Source organism: Abramis brama, assembly GCF_963993115.1.
Source record: "Abramis brama genome assembly, chromosome: 13".
In the NCBI taxonomy this organism is placed as follows: Eukaryota; Metazoa; Chordata; class Actinopteri; order Cypriniformes; family Leuciscidae; genus Abramis; species Abramis brama.
In genome coordinates, this window is record NC_139975.1 from 26,465,116 (window position 1) to 26,481,594 (window position 16,479).

At 35.9% G+C, this 16,479-nt stretch overlaps 1 protein-coding gene across 1 annotated transcript; it reads right to left on the reverse strand.

The window, feature by feature from the left end:
• Nucleotides 1-1,756: 1,756 nt before the first annotated feature.
• On the reverse strand, nucleotides 1,757-16,106 carry fmr1 (fragile X messenger ribonucleoprotein 1). Its single transcript, XM_084132959.1, has 15 exons — nucleotides 15,738-16,106; nucleotides 14,216-14,268; nucleotides 13,916-14,009; nucleotides 13,713-13,784; nucleotides 13,007-13,155; nucleotides 12,783-12,876; nucleotides 12,581-12,697; nucleotides 10,580-10,750; nucleotides 10,384-10,462; nucleotides 10,162-10,274; nucleotides 8,008-8,094; nucleotides 6,430-6,628; nucleotides 5,763-5,948; nucleotides 5,452-5,531; nucleotides 1,757-4,361 (listed from the first exon to the last, which is right to left on the reverse strand). Exons 1-15 carry the CDS (start codon nucleotides 15,786-15,788, stop codon nucleotides 4,194-4,196), a joined length of 1,713 nt encoding a protein of 570 aa, XP_083989085.1. The 5' UTR covers nucleotides 15,789-16,106; the 3' UTR covers nucleotides 1,757-4,193.
• Between the last annotated feature and the right edge of the window lie 373 nt (nucleotides 16,107-16,479).

Here is a 16,479-nt window from a genome sequence, read left to right on the forward strand (position 1 = left end):
ATATTTACAAAGTTCAATTGAATATAAAGCTAATGTTTTACTGTACTAAATAATATGTACAGGTAATTTAAAACAGACAGCCTTTTCCCCTTTATTTTGTGACATTTTTCATAAAAAAACAAACAAAAAAACATTGGGTGCAATATGTGCAATTACTTCATATATATATTTGAAGTTCAATATTTACAACAAAATATTTTTAAAAAATGTATCACAGTTTCCACAAAAATATGAAGCAGCACAACTGTTTTCAACATTGATAAATCATCATATTAGAATGATCTCTGAAGGATCATGCGACACTAAAGACTGAAAAGTCAGCTTTGATCGCAGGAAAAAAATACATTTTCTAATACATTCAAATATAAGTTATTCTAATTGTAATAATATTGTAAAAATAACAATTGATCAAATAAATGGGTTGCACTTTATTTCATTGTACTTAAATACTGAGTAATATTTTTAACTGCATGTAATTAGAGCTACGGTTATGGTTTTGTTTAGGGTTAGTTACTTGTAATTATGCATAATTTACTGTTATTACTATAGTAAGTACATGACGTAACGTGTAACAATGTCACTTTAAAATAAAGTGTTACAAATAAATGCAGCCTTGCATAAGAGGCTTCTTTCAAAAACAAAATTTTAATGACCCCACACTTTTGAATAGTAGTGTGTATTACATACACATACATTATATATATATATATATATATATATATATATATATATACTATATATATAAGGGCTGTGAAAAGATTAATTGCAATTAATCGCATCCAAAATAAAAGTTTGTTTACATAATAAATGTGTGTGTACTGTGTATAATTATTTTGTATATATAAATACACACACTTGCATGTATATATTTAAGAAAAATTTGTTATTTATATACAAAATATTTATATGTAATATAAATTATATATAAATATATACAGTGTATACATGCAAATATTTCTTAAATAAATACAATGCATGTGTGTGTAATTATATTTACAAAATAATTATACACAGTACACACACATTTATTATGTAAACACAAACTTTTATTTTGGATGCGATTAATCGCGATTAATCTTTTCACAGCCCTAATATATATATATATATATATATATGCACACACACACATACTTCTGAATGCAGTCAAAACATGAAAATCTCACATCTTTAATAACAAGAGTAAACAATCTTACCTGACATGATTTTCCTTTTGAAATAATGCACAGTAATTGCTATACAAAAGACAAACGGTAGTTAATGGAGCTACATACAGGGTGAATTCAGGTAAAGCATCTCAACGTCAAAAGCGTCCCAACTTACCCTATGCCAGCATTCATTAGTTAAAGGAGCAGCTGCAGAGCCATTGTTGTGCAGGATTCGGCTGAACTCTGCACGGCCTGTGCCAGAGCGCCATCAAGTGGTGGAACAAAGAAAAACGACAGCTACAAATGACCCGAGCACTGGCAACATGCACTTAACATGCAGAGGAAGCCGCTGGTGTTACAGAGAGGACTAATTAAATCTGCTGTCGCCTTTAATGACGCGCAGATTTATCGCCACATACGGAATTGTAAAACGTCCAATTCCCAGCGAGGAATAAAAAACACTTCAGATTGCAGAGGAAGATCAACCTTTATTTATTGAAACTGCTTGCATACAAAATATATTGCACTATAACCAAACAATGTCAACATAAAACCCAGTCTGTTCTGCTATTATGTACAAAGAAATTATTACCCAAAGTGCAGTAACATACAAGGTCAGTCTACCTCAGTTCATTATCTACAGTATTTCATGTTTTTTTTTTTTTCTTTTCTTTTTTTCTTGTTGTTTTGTTTTTCTTTTCAGCTCTTTTTTCAATCACAATAGCCTATGATGTGTGCAAGAGATGGTTTTACAATTTGTCATTTTCATATACATTCCAAAAAATAAATAACTAGAAAACAGTCTGTTTGGCAACACTTCAAAGATTCGGAACAGTATTATTATTAATTTTTTTTTTTTTTTGGAACAGACTGCAGTGAACTGAGCCATCTTGCCAGTTTACTGCCCGCCGTGGATGTGCAGGTTTTTAAAAATACTGATAGTAAACCATTTTAACACCTTATTTTGAAGTAAAGGCTAAATTTAAGAGCCAACGCGAGAGGGGCCGGACACAGCCGGGGCCGCCTCGATTTTCGAGAGTGGTTTGTCTTTCCCGACCCACAATCCTCTGCCGCCGGTCACAGGTTCTTTTGACGTCTCCGAAGCCTTTCGTTCCGTTTTTCACAGGCAAATCACTTTAAAACTGGTGTAAAAGCTTAACAGGTAGAGCTGGTAATCTGCCAAGGTGACTAGCGAGAGCACAGGAGCATAAAGAGAAGTCGAAACGTATAGGAAAAAGAGCAAAGAGGATAACAAACGACCGGTTTTCTTGCTGTACAGTCAAAAGGAAAAGCAGAAAAAAACTACCATGGTTACCGTCACAGTAGGTTTCGAAAGAGTCGTGGGTTAAGAAACAGCATCGCGTCTTAAAAATGTAAACTAAAGTTTAATGCACAAGCACTAATCGGATAAGACAGACGGTTTTCATATCAAAGTTAACATCGTGTCGCCCCTCCTTCTCCCTCTCGAAGCGAATTCAGCTGCAAAAAGTACAGTAGACTCAAAATTAGCGAAGATATCTAAACTTCCGTTTAGTTATGTTGACAGCATACATGTGATTCACCTGCCGAGGAAGTCTTATCACATTCTAGTTTAGTATAGGTTTATAGATTATAAAGTACTTGCAGAGTAACACAAACATGATAAGTGCACATTTAAAGTTCAATCTAAAAAGAACAGCAACAATCTCTTAACGGATGACATAATATACAGAATGCAACCCCACAGTTCAACATTTTTCAGTCTATGATGAGCCATTGTTAGGACGAAGACAATGTTACAGAGAGTTGATATAAGTGCTTCAACACCTGATGCTGAAAAATACAGCAGGAACGATGGCAGTTTTACTGTGGCCAGCGTGAACGGAAAAGAAAGAGCATTTCCACCCTGTTTTGCGAGAGAAACAAAAAGAATCACCTTGTGTCGTTTATTATGATGGGAGGTAAAATGAGAGAAATCAAAGACATTTATTTAAAGGAACCTGCTTTGCTACTTCTATAAAAAAAAAAAAAAAAATCTGAATTGTTCTACAATGCAAAGATATGCTAAACGTCAAAATGTATATTCGGTGATGCTTACGTCACTGAATTAGCGTTGATATTCGTCTCTGGGTGGTTGGTTACAATTTATGACTTCCACAGTTGACTAGGTTAGTTAGGTTAATACCTTTACTACTATGGTGAAATATAATTCGGCCGACTTGATAGAATCCTGCTTTTCAGACATACAAAATGTTCATGAATTACATGCAGCACAGAAAAAAAAACACAAAAAAAAACACCTCTTTTTTTTTTTAAGTCGTCGGCTGAGATTTCAACACTCAGTCGGATGTTGTTCACGTCTTCTTCCCTGATTTAAACATCCAAATTATGATACTATCCACACTAGTTAAAGGCACAGATCCAGACAGGAGCATTTTTTTTGTTGTTGTTGTTGTTTACATGGTTTGCCATTTTTTTTTTCTTTTTTTTTCTTTTCTTTTTTTTTGCTAATGATGTGGCTAAGATCTCACATCAGAATGGGCTCGAGTGACCACAGACACCAAAGCGCGTAAAAACAATGTATGCCATGAGATGTGGCATAAACTTGTGCCCCGAGCGCTTGAGTTCATCCTCCAATGTGTTACTTTCCCTTTATTGGACATTGTGGAAAACAAAAAAAACTTTAAAAACCAATTGCTTGGAAAACATTTTTTTTTTCTTTTTTTCTTTTAAGTCACGATTCCATTTTCGAGAGACATTTAATCCACAGCTTCTTTAAGTTTCATAGGTAGTTATTTAGAAAGTCAATTAGAAAACCTGTAGCTTCAGTTGTGATCTAGAGACCGGTCTCTCTAATCCACGAAGACTACCAAATTCCAAATTCCACACACCATACACCAAGAGGCCTCGTCTTTTTACCCCCGCTAACAATTACAAAGTGTGCTTTATGTCATGTCTTGCGACAGCCCTACTGACCTGGTTCTCTTTGGCCTAATGTGTCTCTAATGAAGAAGCATCTGGATTGGTGGAGCTGAGTGGGAGAATGAGGGGAAGGGGGCAATTTATTCTCTACGAAACGCCGTTCACAACGGCTTGGCTGTCGGGGACATCCTGCTTCTCTTTCTTTAGCACTCGGTCCTTTATGGGTCTCTGCCGGTTCCCTCCACTGTCTCCTGCCAGAGCTTGAGAGCCTCGGCTGGTGTGGACGCTCCTCTCGTTATTGCTGTCGATGCGGATCTGGCAAACGAACAGATTGGACAGGTTGTACAAGATGAAAGCTTTCACACATTAAGCAATGCATTTCTTCTTTTTAGTTGGGATGTCAAAAGTACCAGTTCCAAGTGAGTTTTTCTAATAATAACTCAAAAACTTCCATTTCATGTCAATTGTTTATTTGTTATTACTGTTAAATAACCACTTGGTTCCAAAGTTTGGGGTCAGTATGCTTAAAACAAAGAAAAAAATAATAAATTAAGACTTTTATATACAAAAGATTTCTATTTCAAATTAATGTTGTTTCTTTGAACATTCTATTCATCAAAGAATCCTGAACGGTATCACGGTTTATATAACGTATTAAGCAGCACAACTGTTTTCAGCATTGATAATAATCAGAAATGTAACTTGAGCAGCAAATCAGGATATTAGAAAGACTGGAGTGATGATGCTGAAAATTCAGCTTTGCCATCACAGGAATAAATTACATTTTAAAATATAGTTATTTTAAATTGTAATAATATTTCAAAATACTACTTTTATCCTGTATTGTTTAAAAAAAAAAAAAACGCAGCTTTGGTGAACATAAAAAAATAAATAATAGTAATAAAAAAAATGTCTTACCAAACCTAAACTTTTGAATGGTAGTGTAAACCTAAAGTAATGTTAAATTTAGAAAAACTAAATGCCATGTAGTCTTCAATTTGCAAATTTGTATTAATATTTTAACCTTTTAAATAAAGTAGGGTGTTTAATAGCATATGTACTTTAAAAAAAAAAAAAAAAACTTTTTTTTAAATTGTGAAAATTCAAGAATATTGTAAAAAATATCAAGACATGTATAAATAATTAAACTTAAAACAAAAACAACACAATGTATACCGCAAACATTACTGATAATCTAGTAGGCAAATATATATATATATATATATATATAAAAAAATTGGCATTAGCAACTAACAGCCTTTTTTATAGACAAAGAAAAATGGTTTGTATATTGTAAATATTGTATTTGTAAATATTGTATTGTATTGTATTTAAACTAAGTGTAATCTGCTATAATTATAGTGAATAAATATTGAAATAACTGATCATATATGTTGATTCAGACCTGCAATGAGTCTTCCTGGGGTCTCAGCTTTGAGTCTCTGGAACTACGAGAACGGGACTCGTTCCAGTGCATGTCTTCAGCTGATTCAAGACAAAAACAAAGACTATTACAAAAAACTGATACATGACTTAAAAATAAATAAAAAGCAAAACGAGAGCAGCTTGTTAATGCAGAAATGTATAATGTACATCCCATTTATACAATCTAGATTTCAACAGATTTACAATCAAGTATTTCACTTTTTTATTTATTTATTACTGTACGTGACATTGTACAGTCCCTTTAGACAGATAACAGCTCTAAAAACTGACTTTTATATCCTCCTCCTCTTCCTCTCCCTCCACGACCCCGGGGTCCCCCACCCCTTTTGCGTCCATCAGGGGCCCTTTTGGGGTAACCCATGGACTCCTCATCTGTGGGGGCCAGGGACCAGTCGCTGAGCTCATCCCTGTGGTCGGATTCGGTCTCGGATGCATTGGAGGCCTCAGAATTGGTGCCTGGGACAAATACAGTCCATAATCAAGAAACTGATAATCAGATAATTGGCACTACGCTTTAATTAGCGGATGACTGATGCTTAAATATCAAGCCAACGGCTATTATGTTACAGAAAGTAATACTATCACATGAAAACAATTGTCTTTAATTTAAATGCCCGGTTTCACAGACAAGGCTTAAGCCTAGTTCCAGACTAAAATGCACGTTCAAGCTGTTTTAACTGAAAGCAACTTGCACGAACACATCTTCAAATATATCAGTGCCATTGTTTTGTCCCAAGATGCACACCAGTAATGTTTTTTTTTCTAAGCCACGTTTATAAAAGCTACTTAAAAGTCTTTAATTTAACTAAGGCCTAATCCTGGCTTAATCTAAGACCTTTCTGTGAAACCAGCTCAAAATATTTTAAGTGTGATGTTTAGGGCCACCAATTTCCATAACTAGTCAAGCTCTACTTTTATCATTTGAGGCCGGTTATACCTGAGGCCAGTGTCGGGCCTCGTCTCCCTCTCCCTCCACGACCGAAGGGTTTGCCGCCCCCCCGTGAGGGTCCCATTCCATTATCAGCCATGAAGGGTTTTTCCTTCTCGGGTCGTCCCGGCAGAGCTCTGGGTCCTCCTCCGATCTGTCTGAGCTGTTCATCGATCTGCAGTCTCTCCATTCTCAGCTGATCAACCTCCTGAACAAGACCAAAGAAACATGAACAATGCACCGTCACACAAGTACAAAGAGGCTAAATCAGAGCAGTGAACATCACATGATTATCTTTGAGGCATTAAGTATGTCACTAGTCAACAATTGCTGCTTTGCAACGAGTACTAATGTGCTCTGTGATCAAAATCTGCTCAACGAGAAGAACAAGTATTCTGAAGAAAATGTAAAATGCTTATTCGAGAAGAACTCGTACCAACAACTGCACAAAACAACAAATGCTAAGGTCAAAAAACAATCCCAGGTGTCTATGATATTATGAGAGGCTTTGGATTACTCTCTGATTGTATGGCAGTTCTATCAGAAAACTTGTTGATCAACTCAAACACCTCAAAGGCTGTTCACGCTTTTATAAAGGTGCAGTAAGCGATTTCTGAGAAACGCTGTTGAAAGTGGATAGGACTGAGCACAACAACACGTTTTGAACCAATCAGCAGTAGGGGGTGTGTCCACTCATGACAGGGAAGGAGATAGAGTGAGAGACATTACAAAAGCTCACAGGAATACCACTGGAAAAAGAAGGGTGATGATTAGAAATATAATTTTGCTATAATCACAGAATCAAGATATGCTGCTGTTGTAATGTTAGCTGTAACAGGACAGTTTTGAGTGTCAATGTTTGTCTTGAGCTGCTGGCGACTAACAACCAACTCTTGCTTGTATACTCTGTGTTCTGTCTGCTCATTTTTTTGTTCTTCCTTGTCATTCATTCGCCATCTTAGTTTTATTTTGCTTCGCTTCAGCTATGATACAGAGACACTCTAGCATTGCATGTTTGTGCATATTGGGGGCGGAGCAATGAAGGGAGGGGTGTGTTTGGTTGTGTTGATTTCAAATATCAACAGTGTTTTCTAGAAATTGCATTTTGATTATTTTTAAGAGCCTGTCTGTTGTATTCATTTGCGCTCTCCAAAAATGCATTATTTATGACGAGTTTAAAGTTATGGTGATTTTTAAGAATATTCTTTTCAGGAACTCAAATTCCACTTAAGTTTTGTCTAAAGAACTATCTTAAGAGAAAACAAGATGATAATATTAAAGAGAAATGTTTTAGGGAATAAACTTATTCTTCAGTAAGAAAAGAAAAAAAAAAGAGCAGTTTAGAAGATTTTTATTCTCAAGAATGTTTGTGAGAATGCAGCCCATGGTCTCTAGTCAATTCTTTATTGCAACACTATAAAAAAAAATTTTTTTTGCCATTATATTGACCGCCAAACTGACACTGTAAATTAAACGGAAAGAGTTAAAAACCAAAGTTTAATAGTCAGGGTTTAAGGATTATTTTAATCAATAACCCAAAGTACGATCAATAGAAATTATCCAAGCAACCTAAAAAGTGGTTCTTACCTTTAGATAATTCAGATGGTAGTCCAGCAGAATACGTGCATTTGAAATGCTTTCCTTTGTCCCAACAAACACAAACGGCACCATTCCCTGCAGTTGCAATTAAAGTATGCGAAGTCAGTATGAATGATAATTTGTCAGCATGAATGATAAAATCCATATTGGATAAATACACAGTCGACTTAGGAGTAGTATATATATATATATATATATATATATATATATATATATATTAGGGATGCTCCGATCAGGATTTTATCAAGCTTTATATGTTTATAAGTGATATGTAGGCTCTCTGAATGATTTCATGTGATTTCAAGTGACATACTTAACCCCTATTGCATCCTTATGGACACTTTTGTTGTTTTCAGTGTTTTTTTTTAATCACTTTGCCTGTGTGCCAAAATTTGGCACAGGTCTGTATTTTTATTGGAATTTTACCATTTCACCCCCATTTCCTTTAAAAAATCTTTTTTGCACTAGGTACACAAAATACTTCCACTCAGCATCTTTTGGACAACAATGTCCACATTGAACCCAATTAAAACTGCTATTTTTAATCCCAGGGCCATTTAACTATAAAATGATGGAATCTTTGTTAAGAGGCTTTCATTCTGTTGGCAAGGGTTCAAAATGAAAAATTTTACTATTTTTTACCAGATGGCGCCATTTTTTCAGGTTTGGCCTATAAAGCAAATACTCGCTTTATTCCTGTTTTCTGCTTTGGCATATTATAGAGCCAATTGGATAAATTGTGTGGGTGTTTTGATATGGATGTCAGAGTGTGGTTTGTACGTGTGTAATAAAAAAAATGTGTGCGTGTACTGCAACTCAAACTCAACTGCAAATAACAAATCCAACCACTGTGTGCACCGGTGGAGTTTTGCTGCATCTAAATGGGGAAAATCTGTTACTGCGCCCAAACAAGCTCTTACTGAAAGCTCATTTTTTGAGATATCAACCTCAAATTTGGAACACAACTTGTTTAGATTTATGGCTTTGATTTTCTAGCTGTTAAGAATTCAAAATGTTTCATAAAACATACATTTTATATAAAATAATTCAAACTTTTTTTTTTTTGGTTTTACTTTTTACAATTTATTTACTTCAGCAATAATCTGCCAAGAGTCTTCTTTAAAATGAGACCAAACTTAAGTCTGTGCTCCCAAGCTTCACATTTTTATGGAAGTTTTTTGACATGGACATTTCTGTCCACTATGGACCTATGTGCAACTTTTTTTAATTGATGCAGAAGGGTTAAAAGTAATGGCTTATAAAAAATAAAAAGGTATCAAGTACATGGTCTCATTTGATAGAAAACCTTTAAAATTGAGGAAAATTGATAATCTTTGGAGGTTCTTATGTTACAACACTGTGGAGAAAACCCCAGAAAAAGTGATGCAATTGATCTATTTTGCTAGTTATTCATTATTAGAATCATATATGACGGGTCATAAAATCAAGTTTGGGCTTGTTCACAATCATGACAACTGCATCTGGGCCAAATTTTGTCAGTTTCCATTGATTGAACATTAAAATGACGTTGGAAAACACTGAATCATGATCGCGACGTGATCGGATCCCCGAGGTTCCATATTAGCTAAGCAGCATGTCATGTTTCTCTGTGAGGATTTTCTCCAGATCTACGCATCATGTTATGTCGTGATTGAATCGCGACGACCTGCTCTAAATAAAGATTATGTGTGTGATTTACTATGGTTTACAAATACTAATTGCAAAGTTACAAAGCAGAACGTGGTGCAAAAGCCTCATCTGTATACCGTTTACTTGCATGTTTTACGTGATCAAATTGCGATCGGTTCGTGAGATTGGCCAAATTTAGTGACTACCGATCGAGTCATAGAATGTGACTATTGGCCATTATCAATCTGCGTCCGATCGATCAGAGCAACTCTAATATATATATAACTTAACTATATATATATATATATATATATATATATATATATATATAGACACACACACACACTCACTAGATTGCATTGTAGATGGCTTAGAGATATGTATTCCTAAAATTGATTAGTAGGCTAATGCAGTCTTCAACAATTACTATGAATTAATGCATTTTCTCATGCATCATCACTTCTGCCAGCCATAAATACAACAACGAGTGTGTTCAGCCGCCCACTCACTGACCTCCTCTAATGGAGAAGGCTTTTTGTCATTTTCAGGTTCCACTCGAACTCTGACAACTCCCGATTTATCCACAACCTCTTGAATCAGCTTCCCACTCTTGCCAATGACTTTTCCTGCAGGACGGGGGTAGAACATAATTTAATGATTCACATTAACCATCTTGGTGCAGGACAGAAAGTCCAGTCCGTGAAGAAGAATGTTGTTCATTTCGATTGTCCTCACCGACTAAATTCTTAGGAACTTTGATAATATCTTCAGAAAACTCCAGGTAGCTTCTGGCCTTCCGTACAGCTTCCTGGTCCTGGAATTGAAATCACAAAGACCCATCTCAGATATGAGTTTTAGGCTCACATATTCTAACAGCCATCACATTTAATTGACTTTACCTACACCAGAAAGTCCCCAATAAAGCAGTTACCTCTCCATAGATGTGAAACGTGCAGGTCTCTTCATCCAGATCTATGGTTGTGACCCCAGGAATCTTTCGGGCTTGCTGGATATTCGCCCCATGGGTGCCTATGGCCAATCCCATGAGGTCATCGCGCACCACAAACTGCTCATGGAACCTTGAAGCCAGTTGCCGAGAGCTCTGGAAGGGAATTTTTTTATTTATTAAATAAGTGAATGTTGTACTTAATGGAAAACCATGATGGCATGAGTTTTAATAGTGGTTATTTTTTTAGATTTAAGCTGTTTAAATGTTATGGTTAAAAACATGCATGTTCAGTTCAGTTGTGGCTTTTGAGGAGGATATGCAAGGACGCGTCTACAGCATTAGATTTTTAGCACATATTCACGTGTGAAATTGCAGTGCTGCCTGATACACAAGAGTGCTTTCTGTATGAAACTCAACAGTGGGTTCAAAAGCCCTCAGCAGGCCAGCTACACTTGAACCGTAAAATATAAATAAAAAAATCCATCACTGTTTAGCCACAAATTTGATAACATTCTCCAAATCTTCTCCAAATCAAACGCACTTATGCAGAGAAATAACTGCATTAATAAAGTAGCTGTTAGATTATGGACATAAAACATTTATTTAATTAAACAGAAGTCAATAGTGAAAAACAAAAAAAATCAAAGAAGAGATGATTTTTAAAGACATTTCAAACCATAAAAAAACATACAAATTCAAACATTGGTTGAAACACTACAATTTAATTCATTAAAAAAAACTATTCAATGCCTCATATGTGCTAATTTGCTAATATATATATAAGTGTCTCCCATACATTGATTTATCTGTGGCAGCCCCTATTTGTCTCTATTTAAACTTCTCATAACAACATAAAAGGTCTTTCATGTCTTGTTTTGCACCATTGCTGTTAAACAAACTAAAATCGAAACCGCAACAAGGCTTTGTGTACTTATCAAAAGACTGTTTGCGCTGCGCAAAGAGAAGTGTGCACTTCTCTCACGCGGTAAGCACGTGATTAGACCCCAGTGAATGAATGCAGTGAACTCCATCTGTGCATGTGCTGAGTTTAGCGTGCATTTGGGAACACAGCGGTCACCAGTAACGCATTATTTCCATAGTTGCCGAATACAGCATTTCACTAGATTTGTAATGAGACGCATTTGAACGGCAGCAGGAAGTAAACGGTTAACTGTCATAGGAATAATTTTATATTATTATTATTATTCGTAGTAGTAGTAGTAGTAGTATGTAGTGTAATGTAGACTGAGACACTATATCACAACTAAAAAGAGGTTTGAGTTCCCTTTAAAGTTCAGGTACAAGTGAATGCACTGACTTTTCCTTTGTTCAATTTGCACAATGAATATGGGTTGGAGCTCTTCTAAGTTTGAACTCTCAAAAGTGCACCAGCTTTATGAATTTAACTTCAAAATGTACAAAGTTATATATAAACATATATAACTTTGTATGTGTAAATATATATGTGTGTGTGTGTGTGTCCAGGCCAATCCCTCACATTCAATTACGTTTTCACCCCAAGTGTGTATATGTATCACAACATTTTATACACAAGATTTCATTATACACAAATTTAAGAGCTAAAACAATACCTATATGGAGCCAATGCATCTGTAAATATAGCTCTGCATATCAACAGAGTATCATATTATGCCATAGCAGGAGCATGGGCCATCACAGTGGTGCATATATGCACGTAATACCCTTTTGCACCTTTTAAATATAGACAGCCATTCCATGCATTAGTGTCCAGTGATATGCTGCATGACTTTATAATAGTAAGTAATAAACCAGCAATAAATCAGCCTTCCTTGATTCAGCTACATTACAGCAATAAAATATGATTGCACTACTGCAAAACAACACGCATTTTACATAAAATGATCCAGTGACCGCTTGAGAGTATCAGTTAGGTCTTTGTGGACTAGTTGTGAGTGAGTGTGTTGAACCTGACACTAAACGTCAGGGAGTCCAGGACAGTACCTCCAGCTGTCTGGTTGCTTCCTCATTCCTCAGTATCAGCGTCAGCTTTGTGCGCAGACTCCTGAAGTGCATGTCACTCAACATGCCTATTCGCTTTGAGGTGACCTCATTAACAGACTGAAAGAGAAAGAAAACCATCCACTTAAGAAAACTTCAAAATCAGACATGCATTCAAAATTGGATTTAAAACATTCCAAATTACCAAAATAACCAACTGCTTTTCTTCCGAGTCATAAGTGACGTTAAAGGCTCCGATCGCTTTTTTAAAGTCTTTATGCGCCGAGTCTTTTGCACACCTATCCAAAAACAAAACACTAGTTAAGACTGTACCACATACACAAACTTGTGTGATAGCATCCCGGTTTAAAGTTTGAAACAAAAGGCAAACAAAGAACCCACTTAGATATTTAAAAGACATGAACTTACATCTGTCGCAAGTCTTCAGGAACATCTAGTCTGATTTTGAGAAAGGTGTTCTTTGATGCTGCTTTGTTGGGGTTCACAGGTCGTAGCCTCTCTAATGTGACGATTTCATTTAGCGTTGCATCACAGGCTGCGTATTCTATCACATAAAACTAAGTGCAGGACAGAGCAACAAAACAGTTACCATACATCACATAAATCAGCATTCAACTTCATGCCCTTGTATAGTATTCAGGAGAACCCTTACTGTAGCTCACTATCATTTTAATGACCATGTTTATGCGTTACATATTTTGCTTGTACTTATTTGTACATAAACTACTAAAATGGAATCTTCTACTTTTATAGACATTATGTAGCTCCGCCCCTTTTCAGTGCTGCACTCCTTGTGTTCGGTCTTCCAGTTTGCATTTCTACAGCATGAAGGTAAAATCTTATGGATTTATGAATGAACCACTCATTTTGAAATCTTCCCGATCTACTGGCATTTATGACAAATTCTTCATGCTTCAAATATTGTAATGCTCATGATAAGTATCCACTTCACCAGCTAATTGCTCTTCGACAGCGATGCCATAGAAATACAGGCTACTCACTGAAACGACGTTCAAAGACAAAATTGTGAAGATGCTTGTTTCTATGGCGCATAAAGTCTATAGAAAAGGGGCGGGGCTACATAAGGTCTATATAACAATACAAAATCGCTTACCTCGCCTTTCACCATGCGAACTTTGGCTAGCCACCATCCACAAGGCTCCTTATCATTGGCCCTGGAGTAAACCTGTGGAAGAGACAGGTAAATGTGGTAAATACGCAAAAAAGGGCACTATATAGACTTTAGTGCATGTGTGTAATATTTGTTTAAGGTTTAAAGAACGTTTTCCATGTTGAACAATCTTTGACAGCCCATACCTCCACTTCATCGCTCTCGTTTATCTCTTTCTGAAAGCCGGTTGGAGGTGGAAACCGGACATCTTGGAAAGAAATCTGTCGTTCTGGCTGCCAACTGCAAAGCAATTAAAAAAACTGTTTATTTTTTTGTTCATAATTTCTTAAACATTGCATTAGGAAACATCACCATCAGAAATCACATAGTTATATATTCACTTATGACAAGTATATATTTATATTGAAAACAATATAAAACTGTGTATCTGAAAATGAAACTATTTTGACCTCACAATGCGTTCGTGTGCTGAAGTTGGTACTCACTTGTTCTCAAAAGACACTGTGACTGTACTCTCCTGAACATCCTTAATATAAGCCTGGAAGAAATAGTGAGGTGTTAATTATGCACTTAATATCTTGATCTTGTCTCAAAACGTAGACAAGACTGCATGTTTGGAGGGCATCAAATGTGCCTATAAACAACAGTCTTGGATTTTATTTCTACTTTACACTTGGAAAAAATTTGATATATTTTGAAGGGTAAATTTTATTGGTTTGGCAAAAACTGGCACCCTTTTACCTGTCATCTTGATGGAAACCATATGGACTAATGCATCATGTTGCTAATGTAATGTTGTAACACTTCTTCCTCACACCTTTTCAATTCAATGTAAACAGGTCTGGTATGGGATGTGCTGTTTTTTTCTTTCTATCCAATTCTTTGATTGGTTTTATTTTATTTGTACATGTATGCGCAAAAGAAGATTGCAAATCCTTCTTTAAAAGTTGCCTTCCAATAAAACATTACCGGTATTTGACAAAAAACCCCAAAAAAAACACAGTCCACACTGAATGATATACAGAATTGTATCATTCTGAGAAATTAAATTCCTTGACTTTCACATTACTTTTCTAGCAGTCCTTTAAAACAGGAAAATGATCATTTCCAGTTTATTATTATTATTTAGAGTGGATTATAGAAAAAAAAAAGGAGTAAAAATCAGTCTTCTATGAATTTTGTAGGACTGTCTGTATTAATTTCAATTACTTTCCCCAGGTATGGAAACAAGCATAAACATGGAAAATGGCTGATTTGTAACCTTTTACATTACTATTCTAGCCGTCCATAAATACAGATTATCATTTCTAGTTTATTATTAATAATACTATTTTGAGTGGGTCGTAACTTGAAAAAAATATTACATATACATAAATTGAATAAAATATTTTCGGGTTGTATTCATTTCAGTGACTTTTCCCAGGCGTGGAAACAAGCATTTTAAAAATTCACTGATATTTCACATTACAAGTTTTCCATGAACATGAAAAAATAAATAAAAAATTGGCTGCTTTATTAGCTGCTACAACATACATTACAACTTCATTGTCCTAAACTGTATTGATAACGCCACTTTAAAGCATTCAGACTCGGGTAACATATAAATTAATTTTAATACCATTTACATTGTCATGTAAGTTACGCTTTAAAGATCTAGAGCCATACAAATGTTAAAATATAAACTGAAATACATTACATCAATCGCCCATTAAGTGGAGAACTCAGTGTACCATACACAGATCCAAACAGAACCGAGCCAGCTGACAGATTCCGGTGTCAACACACTTGATATGCATTAATAATACACATGATATCGAATAATTTCGATGAATCTTTAACGCCTGTTCATGCAAACACACGTCGAAGAGGCCTCGAAGGCCTACTGCATCATCGTGCATTTGAGCCCTGCATTCACGACGGACTGGATCAATTTTAACACACATTATTTGCATCATCCGTTGAGTTAGGCACACACAGGAGGCATATAAGACGAGATCTGAAGCCCACCTTGTAGAAAGCTCCACTCGCCCCTCGCACTTCCACCGCGAGCTCGTCCATGTCTCCAGTAATCTAATACACAACTGATCACAGCTGCAGCAGACGCGCGCGCTCTGTAACACACAGCAGCCTTATGCTCGGACGGTGTCGTAACTACCGTGTGTACCGATGTTTGTGCTCGTTTTCAACGAAATGAAAGCAAAACATTGATGTGTAGACGGTCTGCAGCGGCCGCTGTTGAATGCATCGATGTAAACACAAGAGCCTCCCTATTTCCCCCCCTGTCACGTGACACAGGCCCGCTTCCCTTCAGTCGAGAAGCCACGCCGCCGTCACGTGACACGCGTCAGATTTGCTTCTTCTGCACGCCACTTGTCTGCAATTAAATTAGCTTGACGTGCTACGGATAATTTTTTTAAATCCAAAATAAATAATATTCAAAATCGCTTTCCCGTTCCCTTTTTTACTGTTTTTTTTTTTTTTTTAACAACATTATACAACACTATGAATAACAACCATTAAAAACCAGGAAATCTATCTATACAATCTATCTATCTATGTAAAATAATCTGCGCACATTCACACCAAAGTTGGATTTCTTAGGCAGTAGCCATGTTTTTAATAATCCTTATTATATTTTTTGAAGCCAAGAAGTAGGCTACATTTAACACATAGTGAGTCTTGAACACTGTCTAGTGATACATTTCGGTATTTTACACCAAAATAATGGAGAGGATGACAATATTGCAGT

Bases quoted from the DNA above. Each gene is read 5' to 3' on its own strand.
- fmr1 (XM_084132959.1), bottom strand. From the start codon at position 15,788: ATGGACGAGCTCGCGGTGGAAGTGCGAGGGGCGAGTGGAGCTTTCTAC. The intron at 6,629-8,007 runs GTAAGAACCACT...GGTCTTGTTCAG, and splicing joins ACCATCTGAATTATCTAAAG to GAGGTTGATCAGCTGAGAAT. The intron at 5,532-5,762 runs GTCAGTTTTTAG...GTCTTGAATCAG, and splicing joins AAGAGGAGGAGGATATAAAA to CTGAAGACATGCACTGGAAC.